Here is a 16,434-nt window from a genome sequence, read left to right on the forward strand (position 1 = left end):
GCAGGGCCATCTGGCAGCAGTGACCGCGGGAGGGAGGGACTAGGAGCAGAGACAAGGTAGGGAACAGCTGCAGGGGCCTTCATCCTGCTCAGAAACGTAGCACATTTGGGAAGGAGGTTCTTAGTGATCAAGTTCCTTGCTAGCTGTAATTCTCTATAAAAAGATTTTCTATTAAAATAACATAGTTGTTTTTCTGTAAGAGCTATGTATTTTTAAGTGCTAGCTACATATTCAGTTACTTTTTTCCTAAACACGCTTTGAAGTTCCAGAACTTGATTATTTCTTCAGACCCAATAGTGGTTTCATAGCAAAGTTCTGGAAAGGAGTTTTGTTTCTTCCTAATGATGGTTTTTCTGTTGCCAAAGATTTGAGGATTAATGGCTCGTATAAGTTGAGCCATGATGCACCGCTTGGCTGTTAGGGAGCTCTGCAGCTGTGGATGCTGGCTCTCAGCAGGTGCGCTGATCCTGACTCACGGGCTTTTCCTCAGTTACTGCAGAAATCACACAGTCCTGCTGCATTTATTTTGTGAAATCAGGAAGCTGAAGATGCTCCTGTGTCTCCCATATCCTTCTATGGGAATGCATTTATTGGTATTTCAGGAACATGTTTGTTAGCTACAACTTTGCCTTCGTAGGGCAAGTCTGAATTTGAATACTTGCCGCTTTTCAAGTTCTAAGACCATTTGAGACAAAAGCAAAAGAATGGGAAGTCATTATCAGTCTATTTAATTTTGTAACATACACGATGATTTTATATGAGTTTACAAGGAAACACTAAATTCACTAATATTATGAACTTGATACTTTACTTTTCTATGTTATCATTTAGTAAGAAAATGTCTCTTAGTTTGAAAAGTGGCTGTTAAAGGGAAACCAGCATTTATCTTTGCTTTGTGAATGAGATTTCATGATAATGAAAGGAAAATTGATGGAAGAATGTTCTTTACTGGATAATTCTCAATAATCAGAAGGATGGCAGAATTTGAAAAATCACTTTTACAAATCCTTATAAAGTAATTGATTCATTAAACTTGTTACTGAAATTTGAAACCACGAAGTGGAAGGTTGATGGGGAAGTTTGCAAGAGGGGGATCAGCTGCTGCTCCCTGTGCCCAGTGATGAGTCTTCATATCAGAGAGAGGAGTTGTACAGACGCTGGATACCTTTGATGTGGTGCCGTCAAAAGTACATTTTCCAAAGACCTCTTTTAAAAAAAGTGAACTTGAACCCAGTCGAGATTTTAGAACTACTTTTTGGTTAACAGGAATCACAGGGGATAAGGAACAAATTAAGAAACACCAGTGGATCCAGAATGTGGGACATTTTACAAGATAATGGACTCAGTTTTATCAATATGTTAAAGACATGCAAAAATGGAAGCTCCAAGAAACTGGTCTATACTAGGGGGAGTTAAAATACATCACAACTGCATGACCTTTCAAGCAACCTGTTTCCAACAAATATTGAGCCCATCAGGAAAATTTAAATAAGTGTGGGATGTTATAGGACACAGATGAATTTTTTAGCTAGTGTTTGTACTGACCCTAACATCCACGTTTTCACTTGCCCTGGTTATCCTCTGAACTTCTTAACCTTTTTTTAAAAAAAATTATAATTGCATACAGTATCCTATTAGTTTGATGTGTACAAAACCTAGTGATTTGACATTTGTGTAATTGCAAACTGATCAGCACCATAAGTCAATACAAAATTAATACAATGTGACTGACTATAGATCCATGCTGTATATTACATCCCCAACACTTAATTATAACTGGAGGTTTGTACCTCTTCATTTCCATCACCCCTTTTTGTCCACCCTCACCCTCCCATACAGCCACCACTCTCTTCTCTGTATCTTTGAATCTGGGTTTTATTCCGTTTTGTTTTATTTTTTAGATTCCACATACATAGGAAATCATGCAGTATTTGTCTTTCTCTGACGTATTTCACTTAGCATAACACTGTCAAGGTCCATGTATGTTGACGCGGTGGCTGTCATTCTTTGTGGCCTAGTATTGCATTATACACACACACACACACACACACACGTATTCATATGCATTATGATACATACATGACACACACACATAAACACCATGTTTTTCTTTAGCCATTCATCTATCAGTGGCCATTTAACTTGTCTCCACGTCTTGGCTGTTGCACATGCTGCAGTGAATGTGGAGGTGCATTTATCTTTTCCAGTCAGTGTTTTTATTTTCTTGGAGTAGATATCCAGACGTGGAATTGCTGGATCATAAGGTAGTTCTATTTCTCATGTTTTGAGGAACCTCCATATTCTTCTCCACAGTGGTTGCCCCAGGGTCCATTCCCCCCAACAGTGCACGAGGGCTCCCCTTTCTTCACATCCTCTCCAGCATTAGTTATTTCTTGTCTTTGTGATAATAGCAATTCTGACTGGTGTGAGGTGGTATCTCACTGTAGTTTTGATCTGCATTTCCCTGATGATGAGTGATGTTGAGCATCTTTTCATGTGTCTGTTGGTCATTTGTGTATCTTCTTTGGAAAAATGTCTCTTCAGGTCCTCTGCACAATTTTAAATCGAATTGTTTGGCTTTTGGTGTTGAGTTTTAGGAGTTCTCCCTATGTTTTGGGTGCCAACCCCTTATCAGAGATAAGGTTTACAAATGTCTTCTCCCACTCAGTAGGTTCCTTTTCATCTTGTTGATGGTTTCCTTCACTGTGCAAAAGCTTTTTAGTTTGTTGTGGTCCCATTTGTTCATTTTTGCTTTTGCTGTTGTCAGATTCAAAAAACCGTCGCTAAGACCATGTCAAAGAGCTTACAGCCTATGTTTTCTTGTAGGAGTTTTATGGTTTCAGGTTTTACATTCAAGTCTTGATGCATTTTGTGTTACTTTTTGTGTGCAGGATAAGATAGTGGTCATTTCGTCATTTCATTGTTTTCCATTTTAATGTGTAATTTTCCAACACTGTTTACTGAGGGGGCTGTCCTTCCTCCATTCTGTATTCTCGCCTCCTTCCCTGTAAATTAACCATGTATGTGCGCATTAATTTTTGGCCTTTCCATTCTGTTCCATTGATCTATAAGTCTGTTTATGCCCATACCATACTATTTTGATTACTACAGCTTTATGGTATAGTTGGAAACCAGGAAGCATGAAACCTGCAGCTTTATTCTTCTTTTCAAGATTGCTTTGACTATTGAGGGTCATTTGTAGTTCCATACAAATTTTAGGTCTATTTGTTCTAGTTCTGTGAAAATTGCCATTGGAGTTTTTGTAGATATTGCATTGAATCTGTAGGTTGCTTTGGGTGGTGTGGACATTTTAACAATATTTGTTCTTCCAGTCTGTGAGGATAGAATGTCTTTCCATTTATTTGTGTCTTCAGTTTCTTTCATCAGTATAACTTTCAGTGTATAGTGTATTTCGTCTCCTTAATTATATGTACTCCTAGGTACTTTATTTGTTTTTACCCACTTATAATTTCTCTTTCTGATGTTGCGTTATTTGTGTATAGAAACACTACAGATTTCTGTATGTTGATACTGTGTCTGCGACTTTACCGAATTCACATATCAGATTTAACACTTCTTTTGTTAATTCTTTTGTTTTCCGTATATGGTGTCATGTCAGCATCAAATAGTGATACTTTTACTACTCTCTGATTTGGATACATTTTTTTCCTTGCCTAATTGCTGTGGTTAGGTCTTCCAAATCTGTGCCTTGTCTTGTTACTGTTCTTAGGAGAACCCTTCATCTTTTCATCATCAGTGTGATGATAGCTGTGGGACTGTCACATGTGGGCTTTATTATGTTGACATGTTTCCTTTATACCCACTCTCTTTGAGAGTTTTTTTTTTTTAATCAGAGGTGTTGAATTTTGTCAAATGCTTTTTCTACATCTATTGAGATGATTATAGGATTTTTAACTTTTATTTAGTTACGTGATGTCCCACATTAATTGACAGATGTGGAATCATCATTGAACTCCTGGAATAAACCCCAGTTTGTCATGATTTATCATCCTTTTAATGTATTGTTGGATTTGGTTTGTCACTATTTTATTGAGGATTTTTGCATCTGTGTTTATCAGTGATACTGGTGTGTAATTCTTCGGTAGCGTTCTTGTCTGCTTTTGGTGTCAGGGTAAAGCTGGCTTTGCAAAGTATGTTTAGAAGCCTTCACTGCCCTTTAGTTTTTTGCAAGAGTTTGACGACAGTTATTAAATCTTCTTTGAATGTTTGGTAGATTAATCTACCTATATATTTTTCTGCTGAGATTGTTACATATTTTTGTTACTAATCAGTATCATCTTTTCAGTTTAAAGAGTTTTTTTTTTTTAACATTTATTGTACAGCCAGTTTAGTGGTGAACTTCTTAGTTTTGGCTTATCTAGAAAACTCTTTTTCTGTCATTCATTTCTTAATGATAACCTTGCCAGGCAGAGTGTTCTTGTTTGAACATTTATTTTCCATTTAGCGCTCTGTGTATGTCATGCCACTCTCATCTGCCCGAGGGGTTTCTGCCAAAAAGTTTCTGATAGCCTCATGACCACAGCTACACTACACGGTTCCCTTGTATGTGACACACTGTTTGTCTCTTGGTGCTCTTAGGGCTCTCTTTACCCTTTACTTTTACCATTTTAATTATAATATGTCTTGGTGTAGGTCTCTTTGGTTTCATCTTATTTGGAACTCACTGGCTTTCCTGGACCTGGATGTCTGTTTCCTTGCCCAGATTAGGGAAGTTTTCATCTATTATTTTTTCAAATGAGCTTTTGCCCCTTTATTTCTCTCTTCTGCTTCTGGGACCCCTACAATATGTATATTAGTCGGCTGGATGTTGGCCTCTAGGTCCGTTAAGGTATATTCAGTTCTTTTAATTCTTTTTTCTTTTTGTTGCTGTATCTGGGAGAATTCCATTGCTTTGTCTTCCCGCTCTGTGATCTGTTCTTCTGCTTTATTGAGGGTCTGCTGTTAAACTTCTGTATTCCTAGTGCAGGAATGCATGTTGCATGTTCTTCGTCTCTGTGACTTGTGTTTGATACTTCCTTACATTTTTTATGTCTTTGTTGAAGTTCTTATTGTGTTCATCCCTTCTTTGCCAGAGTTCAGTATCATCCTTGTGACCATACTTGGAACTCTTCATTAGCTACATACTTAGCTTTGTTTCATTAAGGTCTTTTTCTTAAGTTTTGTCTTGTTCCTTCATTTGGAACATACTCCTCTGTGCCCTCATTTTGCCTGATGGTCCGTGTGTGTTTCCCTTTGCTAGGTGGAACACCTCCCATTCTTAAAGGAGTCGCCTTACGTAGGAGATGACTGGTGGGTCCCCGGTGCACAACCCCCGGTGGCCATGAGGGCCCGTGCTCCAGGGGAATTCGTGGGCTTCATGTGCCCATCAACTGTGGTGCAGCCCTGGGTGCCATGCAACGGGGGTGGGGCACTCGCCCAGCTGATGATCCGTCGAGGCCAGGGGGTGGGGGGAGGTAACAAGAGAAGCATGTTCTCCCAGCGGGCTGTGCTGGGGCTGCCTTGGGGCTGTGCTGGGGGCTTGCCTGGCCCTTTGATGTGGGGCTGTGGTGCCTGGGGCAGGACACTCATTCTGTGCCTGTTAAGCGGCTGCAGCACACTGGGGTGGGGCGTGCTGTGCGGGGCTAATGGGTTAGAGAATGATTGCCAGCACCGCACCTGCCAAGTGTCGGCATTAGCAAGGTAGAATGAGATTGCAGAAATGATGCCCACGGTGCTTCTGTCCCTGGTAAGAGTCCCAACAGATTCCTGTCTTTCCAGTGGTCAGTTTAATATTAGTAAGTCGGTCTCCTTTACCGGTTGTCTAGTTACTTTTCAAACTGCTGCCTTTGCACTTGGTCTGGGGTGAGTGTGTGTGTGTGTGTGTGTGTGTGTGTGTGTGTGAGAGAGAGAGAGTGTGAGTGTGAGTTCTTCAAGAGCAGGTCCTCTGTTCCATACAGTTGTGTTTCTCAAGAATATGTGCTCATACTCTTCATTGCTCAGTCAGTTAAGCATCCAACTCTTGATTTTGGATCAGGTCACGATCTCAAGGTTGTGAGATCGAGTCCCACTTTGGGCTGTGCACTCAGCAGGGAGTCTGCTTCGGATTTTCTCTCTCTCTCTCTCTGTCTCTCTCCCTCCCTCTACCTCTTCACCCCCAGCTCTCTCTCAAATAAAATCTTGATAATAAAATAAAATCTTAAAAAATTCATTAGATAATACTATTTTTTAACTTCAGCTCTAGTATTATGTCCTTTTTCAACAGTTATTGGGAGCCCTTAAAATGTTACGTAGTCAATACTCTCACCCCCTACCCCTAAACATCTCCATGCTCCCACTGAGCTCTGGGCCAAGTACAGTGCGTTTAGCGGTGTCATCTAACACATCTGGGTGTAACAGCGTATTCAATTTCCCAAATACTGCAGAAAGGAAGCAGTACACTAACACATTAGAGTAGGATATAGAAAAATGTCCAATTTATCTTTATGTTAACAAAGAGGGAGAAAAACCCCTTTTCTATATCTCTCATGTCTTTCAATAAAAACATTACCCTGCTCACACACAGGACCATCTCTGTGAGATGAGATTTCACTATGAATTTTGGGGGGATGCAGACATTCAATCCATAACATACTTTAAAGAAGTTTTCTGTTATTCCTGATGATTTAGTCTGTGCTCCACAGCAAACCATCCCAAAACTTTGTGACTTGAAACAGTAATATTTTATGATTTTTTTTTTTTTTATGATTCTGAGGGTTGGCTGGGTTATTTCTTTTTTCTTTTTTTTTTTTTTTTTAAGATTTTATTTATTTATTTGACAGAGACACAGCGAGAGAGGGAACACAAGCAGGGGGAGCGGGAGGGGGAGAAGCAGGCTTCCCTCAGAGCAGGGAGCCCGATGCGGGGCTCCATCCCAGGACCCTGGGATCATGACCTGAGCTGAAGGCAGACGCTTAACGACTGAGCCACCCAAGTGCCCCTGGGTTATTTCTTTTTGTTTCACACGTGAGGCTGCCTTCATTAGGAGAGTTGATAGGGCTGGAGGGCTCAAGACGGCCTTACCCATGTTTGCAGATGATGCTGGCTCTTGGCTGGGGTGAACCGGTTTTCACCAGCCTTATCTTTCATCTTTCAGAAGGTCGCATGCTGTTTCAGGGTTCCAAGGCTGGAGTAGGAACTGCTGATTCTCTTAGGGTGTTAATTTATTTAATCTCTTTGACAGTCCGTTTTCTCATTGGTAAATTGGGAGTATTTGTTTTCAAAATCTGTTTTCCTTCTCATTCTGAGAAGGATTACACCAGAGGCGACTTAAAAAATATTAAGTAATCTATTGGAGTAAAATCAGTAGTTGAGGAAATCAGCCAAAGAGAAAATGAGGAAAGGAAAAGAAAAGAAAAGTAGGGAAACAGTTTATGCCAAAAGAAGACAAAACAGACAACAAAGTTCATGCTCTTAAGTTCTATAAAGTCTGGGCGCCTGGGTGGCTCAGTCGGTTAATCGTCTGCCTTCGACTCAGGTCATGATCCCGGGGTCCTGGGATCGAGCCCCGCATCGGGCTCCCTGCTCGGCGGGGAGTCTGCTTCTCCCTCTCCTCTGCTGCTCCCCCTGCTTGTGCTCGCTCTCTCTGACAAATAAATAACTAAAATGTTCTATAAAGTTGGTATTGTTAGGTCAGAAATTCTTCTGTGTGCTTCATAATATCCAAAGGAAAATACAATTCACCGTAAGATTTAGTGTCTTAAAATAGACACACTCACTGCTCAGGAGAAGCATAGGTGTTCCTCAGATGCATCTCATTGTTTGTGGAAGGGGGGCAGTGGAGCGGGGGTGGCGGCATCATCTGTGGCTGCCTGCAGCCGCGGGGCGTCCCAGAGCAGAGAGGAGCACGGCGTCCCAGAGCGGGGAGGAACACGGGCGTCCCAGAGCGGGGAGGAACACGGGCGTCCCAGAGCGGAGAGGAGCACGGCGTCCCAGAGCGGAGAGGAACACGGGCGTCCCAGAGCGGAGAGGAGCACGGGCGTCCCAGAGCGGAGAGGAGCACGGGCGTCCCAGAGCGGAGAGGAGCACGGCGTCCCAGAGCGGAGAGGAGCACGGCGTCCCAGAGCGGAGAGGAACACGGGCGTCCCAGAGCGGAGAGGAGCATGGGCGTCCCAGAGCGGAGAGGAGCACGGCGTCCCAGAGCGGAGAGGAGCACGGCGTCCCAGAGCGTGGGCGTCCCAGAGCGGAGAGGAGCACGGGCGTCCCAGAGCGGAGAGGAGCACGGGCGTCCCAGAGCGGAGAGGAGCACGGGCGTCCCAGAGCGTGGGCGCCCCGCGGCACGCAGGTGGCATCCGTGCCGTTCAGTGTGGACCGAGCAGGGAAGGAGTGATGCAAATGTCTGTTCATGGGAAATCTCGTCCCGTTTGATACCATTTTAAAGGAATACTGTTGAATAAAGTAGTTTTTAATTGACTTAAAATATGGATAATGGAAAGATACTTTACTACCTTTGCTTTGTAAAAAGATACATATGTAAGATTTTATATGAACAAAAGATGGTCCATCCTTTCAAGTTATAGCTCTGTCCTCTTTGTAAAAATAAATGTATTAGATATTTTTGTTCATCTGTTTATTAAAGATTATATTATGATAGTGTTATTAAGAAAAGCACACCTCACATATTAGTTTTGCAAGGCAGAAAACATGACCTTTTGGGGCTGGTAAATATTTTATTCTTAAAATAGTTTTTTACATCATGTAAAAAAATTTTTAAATCTTTTTTTCTTTAGACATCCCTTTGCATTCTTGTTTTCTGTCATGTTTGATAAATTTAAAACACAATTAAGTGATAGCAGATGTTAACAGAGTTAAAATAGTACTTCTTCTGACTACCAACTAGTGATGTTTTGTGGTGTAGCAAAGCTGATAAATTAGGTGCTGTTGTAAGGTTCAGCTAGAGCAAATGAAAATAATTTATCAGAAAAACAAAGAAAATGAAACACTGAATCACCACGAGTTTTTCAAGATTGGAGAATCAATCAAAAGCTCTAGAAGTAACTTGAGTTTTACACAGTGAGATTGTGGATGTTTAACAATTAAGTAGTGTGTTCATTTTCAAAGATTTATAGCCCTTATTTTGTTACGAACTTGACTAATACAAGGATCCAACAAAATATGAAATATAGCCCAATCTGTTAAAAAAGGAAGAACAATTTACATCTTTCAAAAAATAAAACAGAAATTGAGTCAACATGCTGCAAAGGTTGATGTTTAAAATACTAGCTTAGGAAAACACAGGCCTGTTGTTGTGGGTTTACTTTATGTCAGGCAAGCGAGGAGATTCCATATTTCATTGAAACATTTGTGAAGGTGAGTCAGTGGATCCTCACTGATTGATACACAAACCCCAGTCTCTGCAGTCCTGGGGGCTGAGCATCCTCTGCTCTAGCCGCCTCCCTCTTGGCAGATGATTAACAAGTGAGTTCCTGACATGGAAGTCATTAAGGACTGCCTGAGAAGACAGAAGTGAGGGGAGGGGTTCTGGTGAGCAGGGTGATAACCAAGCTGGTCAGGAGGAAGTCACAGAGGGGACGCTTTGTGGAGGGGGGAGTCATTGTGCACCTTACCTCATTCTAACCAGGCCGTCCACATGTCGTTCGTGGGACTCGAAGCGTAGAGGGAACAGTTTCGTGACAACTAAAAATTAATACAGAGCCTTAAGACTTAGATTTATGATAATTTGTGACAAATAATTACTTAGAATTGTTTTACTGTTTATTTGTAATTTGGTATGCTATGTACTATCTTTCCTACCATTTCCTCTTTTCAGAAAAACTATCTTTAATTAATCAGTGTTTGGAAATTACAAAGTTTAAGTCAGTCAAAACGAAAAATATTTTGAGTTTCAGACATGAGCATAGAGAGACACTAAGAGATCATTAATAATAGATAACTGGAGCTTTTTGACTAGAGAAGCCACTTCTCAAATAAGAGGCATTTATAACATGTAATTTTTATAATGGTTTCTCTCACTTTTAAGTTCTCTTATTTTTTAACTAAATCACCTAAATGTTAAGCCAATTGAAGAGATAATGGGATTAAAACTTGCTTATGTTTGGTCTTTACTTTTATAAAGTCAGTATAGCTATTTTTGTATCCTTACTGCTTCTCTCTTCATTTTTTGCTACTTCCTATTTTCTTCATTCAGGTGATTTCACAGTTGAGGATCTTGGGCAGATCAGCAAGAGCTGGTTGCAAATTTGATAGAGAAATCTGGTCTAATGAGCTGTCCCCTGTCCTCAGTCTCTGGAAGAAACTAAACCAGGTTAGTACTGGAATATTATTCCAATTTTTTTCCCCTTTTTCCTCCCTTTCTATTTTTTTTCCAGTTTTCTCCCTAGATTGTCCCTATTGGTTAAACTTTGCCCTGACCTGCCCTTACTGTGTACCGGTTTCCTGGAAGGAGGAAAGAATAGCAGACGCAGACGAGCCTGAGAAGCAGGGTGTGACCGGTGTCATTGTTCTGCCCTGGGGATGTGCTGGCTCGTCTGCACCTGCTGTACATTCCTGTGTCCACTGCTTGCTTCTCTCTCCTCTTTCTGTAAAGTCAGCAACGGCTATTAAAAGTTGGCATTTTTCAAAGGACTCAAGGTGCTGAGCAAAAACCGTTGGTCAGTTGGAAATTGGCGTGGTTTTGGTATTGTAGAATAGTTGCTTGCTCACTAGGCAAAGCTGTTACAGTATTGTGATTCCTATTCTTGGTGAACAGGGGTTTATTCTCTGGATTTAAAAAATATAACTATGCAGTTCATCCATTTAGTAATACTGTAAAAATGCCTGTATATCAGATCTAACCTTCTAAAATAAGGGAAGTCAAATAAAGCTAATTTCAGAACCTATGAAAAAGGTTAAAACCTTCTAAAAATTCAAAGTCCTCAAAGCTTACAGTATTGTAATTTTGAGTCTTTAGGACGGTCTCAACAATTGGTGATTGTCAGGAATCTGGATAAGCACTGATCCCAGCTAACTGGAATCACTGCTTTTATTCAGATCATCACATTGATAAAGCTTGATATAGTCCCCTTGAGTAGAAATTCACATTGAGAAATACGACTTTCGCTGGCATCCTAAGCCCTGTTCCCCACTCTGCCCACAAGTAAGCACTTTGTACGCATTCTTGACGGCGATCTAGTCTTTGTACCAACTCATAGCGAAGTTACTCTCCTTCCCTCTGTGCTTAAACCAGACTTTGTTTTTCTTTAAATTAATAACCAAATTTATGCACATTTTAATTTTCTCTTTTAGCAGTTAATTTTTTATCTTGATATATGGTAGTACTCTCCTTGTCAACATTCAGCTTCTTGTCAGTTTACAACTTGGTTTCCTTCTTAATATGTCATTGACTATTTTGAATTTTCTGTTGATTTGTGGGGCCATGCAATCCTTAAAATATGTACACATATGCGAACACATATATATTCAAATGTATGTATATTATACTATGAAATAGCTATTCTGAGATTAATGATGTAAAATCATTCTCAAAGGCTTCACTTAGAGAATAAAATAAAATGATTGGAATTACTGTGTTTATCCCTTACTAAATTGCAAAAATATTATAAAAGTAATCCTAATTATTGCAGATCTCATCTTACGTTTTAGAGACATAATCCACGTATCTGCTGGAGACTTACTTCCTTCCATCTGAAGTATAAGTGAACTTGTTTGACCCATTTTTCAAGTCTGAGTAAGATTCAAGTCTGCTCCATGATTTTGTCACCTTACTTTCTTACAATTTTCTTGGTCTCTAACTGAATTTGCACTGGTCACATTTTTTTTTAAATTTTTTATTGTTATGTTAATCACCATATATTACATCATTTGTTTTGGTGTAGTGTTCCATGATTCATTGTTTGTTCATAACACCCAGTGCTCCACGCAGAACGTGCCCTCTTTAATATCCATCACCAAGCTAACCCATCCCCCTACCCTCCTCCCCTCTAGAACCCTCAGTTTGTTTTTCAGAGTCCATCATCTCTCCTGGTTCGTCTCACCCTCTGACTTACTCCCCTTCATTCTTCCTCTCCTGTTATCTTCTTCTTTTTCTTTTTTCTTAAAATCTGTTGCATTATTTGTTTCAGAAGTACAGATCTGTGATTCAACAGTCTTGCACAATTCACAGTGCTCACCACAGCACATACCCTCCCCAATGTCTATCACCCAGCCACCCCATCCCTCCCACCCCCGACCACTCCAGCAACCCTCAGTTTGTTCCTGAGATTAAGAATTCCTCAGATCAGTGAGGTCATATGATACATGTCTTTCTCTGATTGACTTATTTCACTCAGCATAACACCCTTCAGTTCCATTCCCACCAACAGGGTAGGAGGGTTCCCCTTTCTCCACATCCCCGCCAACATCTGTCGTTCCCTGACTTGTTAATTTTAGCCATTCTGACTGGTGTGAGGTGGTATCTCATGGAGGTTTTGATTTGGATTTCCCTGATGCCGAGCGATGTTGAGCACTTTTTCATGTGTCTGTTGGCCATTTGGATGTCTTCTTTGGAAAAATGTCTGTTCATGTCTTCTGCCCATTTCTTGATTGGATTATTTGTTCTTTGGGTGTTGAGTTTGATAAGTTCTTTATAGATTTTGGATACTAGCCCTTTATCTGATATGTCATTTGCAAATATTTTCTCCCATTCTGTCAGTTGTCTTTTGGTTTTGTGGACTGTTTCTTTTGCTGTGCAAAAGCTTTTTATCTTGATGAAATCCCAATAGTTCATTTTTGCCCTGGCTTCCCGTGCCTTTGGCGATGTTTCTAGGAAGAAGTTGCTGCGGCTGAGGTCGAAGAGGTTACTACCTGTGTTCTCCTTTAGGATTTTGATGGACTCCTGTCTCACATTTAGGTCTTTCAACCATTTGGAGTCTATTTTTGTGTGTGGTGTAAGGAAATGGTCCAGTTTCATTCTTCTGCATGTGGCTGTCCAATTTTCCCAACACCATTTGTTGAAGAGACTGTCTTTTTTCCATTGGACATTCTTTCCTGCTTTGTCAAAGATTAGGTGACCATAGAGTTGAGGGTCCATTTCTGGGCTCTCGATTCTGTTCCATTGATCTATGTGTCTGTTTTTGTGCCAGTACCATACTGTCTTGATGATGACAGCTTTGTAATAGAGCTGGAAGTCCGGAATTGTGATGCCGCCAGCTTTGCTTTTCTTTTTCAGTATTCCTCTGGCTTTTCGGGGTCTCTTCTGGTTCCATACAAATTTTAGGATTATTTGTTCCATTTCTTTGAAAAAAGTGGATGGTATTTTGATGGGGATTGCATTGAATGTGTGGATTGCTCTAGGTAGCATTGACATCTTCACAATGTTTGTTCTTCCAATCCATGAGCGTGGAACGTTTTTCCATTTCTTTGTGTCTTCTTCAATTTCTTTCATGAGTATTTTATAGTTTTCTGAGTACAGATCCTTTGCCTCTTTGGTTAAATTTATTCCTAGGTATCTTATGGTTTTGGGTGCCGTTGTAAATGGGATCGACTCCTTGATTTGTCTCTCTTCTGTCTTGTTGTTGGTGTATAGGAATGCCACTGATTTCTGTGCATTGATTTTATATCCTGCTACTTGACTGAATTCCTGTATGACTTCTAGCAGTTTTGGGGTGGAGTCTTTTGGGTTTTCCCCATAAAGTATCATATCATCTGCAAAGAGTGAGAGTTTGACTTCCTCTTTGCTTATTTGGATGCCTTTGATTTCTTTTTGTTGTCTGATTGCTGTGGCTAGGACTTCTAATACTATGTTGAATAGCAGTGGTGAGAGTGGACATCCCTGCCGTGTTCCTGACCTTAGGGGAAAAGCTCTCAGCTTTTCCCCATTGAGAATGATTTCTCTGTAGGTTTTTCCTAGATGGCTTTTATGATATTGAGCTATGTACCCTCTAGCCCTATACTCTGAAGAGTTTTGATCAAGAAAGGATGCTGTACTTTGTCAAATGCTTTTTCTGCATCTATTGAGAGGATCATATGATTCTTGTTCTTTCTTTTGTTAATGTATTGTATCACGTTGATTGATTTGTGGATGTTAAACCAGCCTTGCAGCGCAGGGATAAATCCCACTTGGTCGTGGTGAATAATCCTTTTAATGTACTGTTGGACCCTATTGGCTAGTATTTTGGTGAGAATTTTTGCATCCGTGTTCATCAAGGATATTGGTCTGTAATTCTCCTTTTTGATGGGGTCTTTGTCTGGTTTTGGGATCAAGGTAATGGTGGCCTCATAAAATGAATTTGGAAGTTTTCCTTCCATTTCTATTTTTTGGAACAGTTTCAGGAGAATAGGTATTAATTCTTCTTGAAATGTCTGATAGAATTCCCCTGGGAAGCCATCTGGCCCTGGGCTTTTGTTTCTTGGGAGATTTTTGATGACTGCTTCATGGTTATAGGTCTGTTCAGGTTTTCTATTTCTTCCTGGTTCAGTTTTGGTAGTTGATTCATCTCTAGGAATGCACCCATTTCTTCCAGGTTATCTAATTTCCTGGCATAGAGTTGCTCATAATATGTTCTTATAATTGTTTGTATTTCTTTGGTGTTGGTTGTGATCTCTCCTCTTTCATTCATGATTTTGTTGATTTGGGTCATTTCTTTTTTCTTTTTGATCAGTCTGGCCAGGGGTTTATCAGTCTTGTTAATTCTTTCAAAGAACCAGCTCCTAGTTTCGTTGATCTGTTCTACTGTTCTTTTGGTTTCTATTTCATTGATTTCTGCTCTGATCTTTATTATTTCTCTTCTCCTGCTGGGTTTAGGCTTTATTTGCTGTTCTTTCTCCAGCTCCTTTAGGTGTAGGGTTAGGTTGTGTATTTGAGACCTTTCTTGTTTCTTGAGAAAGGCTTGTATTGCTATATACTTTCCTCTCAGGACTGCCTTTGCTGTATCCCAAAGATTTTGAACAGTTGTGTTTTCATTTTCATTGGTTTCCATGAATTTTTTTAATTCTTCTTTAATTTCCTGGTTGACCCATTCATTCTTTAGTAGGATGCTCTTTAGCCTCCATGTATTTGAGTTCTTTCCGACTTTCCTCTTGTGATTGAGTTCTAGTTTCAAAGCATTGTGGTCTGAAAATATGCAGGGAATGATCCCAATCTTTTGGTACCGGTTGAGACCTGATTTGTGACCTAGGATGTGATCAATTCTGGAGAATGTTCCATGGGCACTAGAGAAGAATGTGTATTCCGTTGCTTTGGGATGGAATGTTCTGAATATGTCTGTGAAGTCCATTTGGTCCAGTGTGTCATTTAAAGTCTTTATTTCCTTGTTGATCTTTTGCTTAATTGATCTGTCCATTTCAGTCAGGGGGCTCTTAAAGTCCCCCACTATTATTGTATTGTTGTCAATGTGTTTCTTCACTTTTGTTATTAATTGCCTTATATAATTGGCTGCTCCCATGTTCGGGGCATAGATATTTACAATTGTTAGATCTTCTTGTTGGATAGACCCTTTAAGTAGGTTATAGTGTCCTTCCTCATCTCTTATTACAGTCTTTGTTTTAAAATCTAGTTTGTCTGATATAAGGATTGCCACCCCAGCTTTCTTTTGGTGTCCATTAGCATGGTAAATGGTTTTACACCCCCTCACTTTCAATCTGGGGGTGTCTTTGGGTCTAAAATGAGTCTCTTGCAGACAGCATATTGATGGGTCTTGTTTTTTAATCCAATCTGATAGCCTGTGTCTTTTGATTGGGGCATTGAGCCCATTTACATTCAGGGTAACTATTGAAAGGTATGAATTTAGTGCCATTGTATTGCCTGTAAGGTGACTGTTATTGTATGTTGTCTGTGTTCCTTTCTGATCTTTGCTGCTTTTAGGCTCTCTCTTTGCTTAGAGGACCCCTTTCAATATTTCTTGGAGGGCTGCTTTCGTGTTTGCAAATTCCTTTAGTTTTTGTTTGTCCTGGAAGCTTTTTATCTCTCCTTCTATTTTCAATGATAGCCTAGCTGGATATAGTATTCTTGGCTGCATATTTTTCTCGTTTAGCGCCCTGAAGATATCTTGCCAGTTCTTTCTTGCCTGCCAGGTCTCTGTGGATAGGTCTGTTGCCAATCTAATGTTTCTACCATTGTAGGTTACATATCTCTTCTTCTGAGCTGCTTTCAGGATTTTCTCTTTGTCTCTGAGACTCGTAAGTTTTACTATTAGATGTTGGGGTGTTAACCTATTATTATTGATTTTGAGAGGGGTTCTCTGTGCCTCCTGGATTTTGATGCCTGTTTCCTTCCTCACATTAGGGAAGTTCTCTGCTATAATTTGCTCCAATATACCTTCTGCCCCCTCTCTCTCTCTTCTTCTTCTGGGATCCCAATTATTCTAATGTTGTTTCGTCTTATCGTATCACTTATCTCTCGAATTCTGCCCTCGTGATCCTGTAGTTGTTTCTCTCTCTTTTTCTCAGCCTCTTTATTTTCCA

General features: G+C 40.3%; 1 protein-coding gene across 2 annotated transcripts in view; it reads left to right on the forward strand.

The window, feature by feature from the left end:
- DYNC2H1 (dynein cytoplasmic 2 heavy chain 1) overlaps positions 1–16,434 on the forward strand; it is a 376,065-nt gene that overhangs the window by 224,450 nt on the left and 135,181 nt on the right. For both annotated transcript variants that reach the window (XM_025893740.2, XM_025893745.2), the window contains exon 83: positions 10,184–10,300. In XM_025893740.2, the coding sequence (XP_025749525.1) occupies positions 10,184–10,300 (117 nt within the window). The remainder of the gene's footprint in view (positions 1–10,183; positions 10,301–16,434) is intronic.

This window comes from Callorhinus ursinus, unplaced genomic scaffold (assembly GCF_003265705.2).
Source record: "Callorhinus ursinus isolate GAN/ISIS: 27379988/994484 unplaced genomic scaffold, GSC_fseal_2.0 scaffold19, whole genome shotgun sequence".
NCBI classification, from domain to species: domain Eukaryota; kingdom Metazoa; phylum Chordata; class Mammalia; order Carnivora; family Otariidae; genus Callorhinus; species Callorhinus ursinus.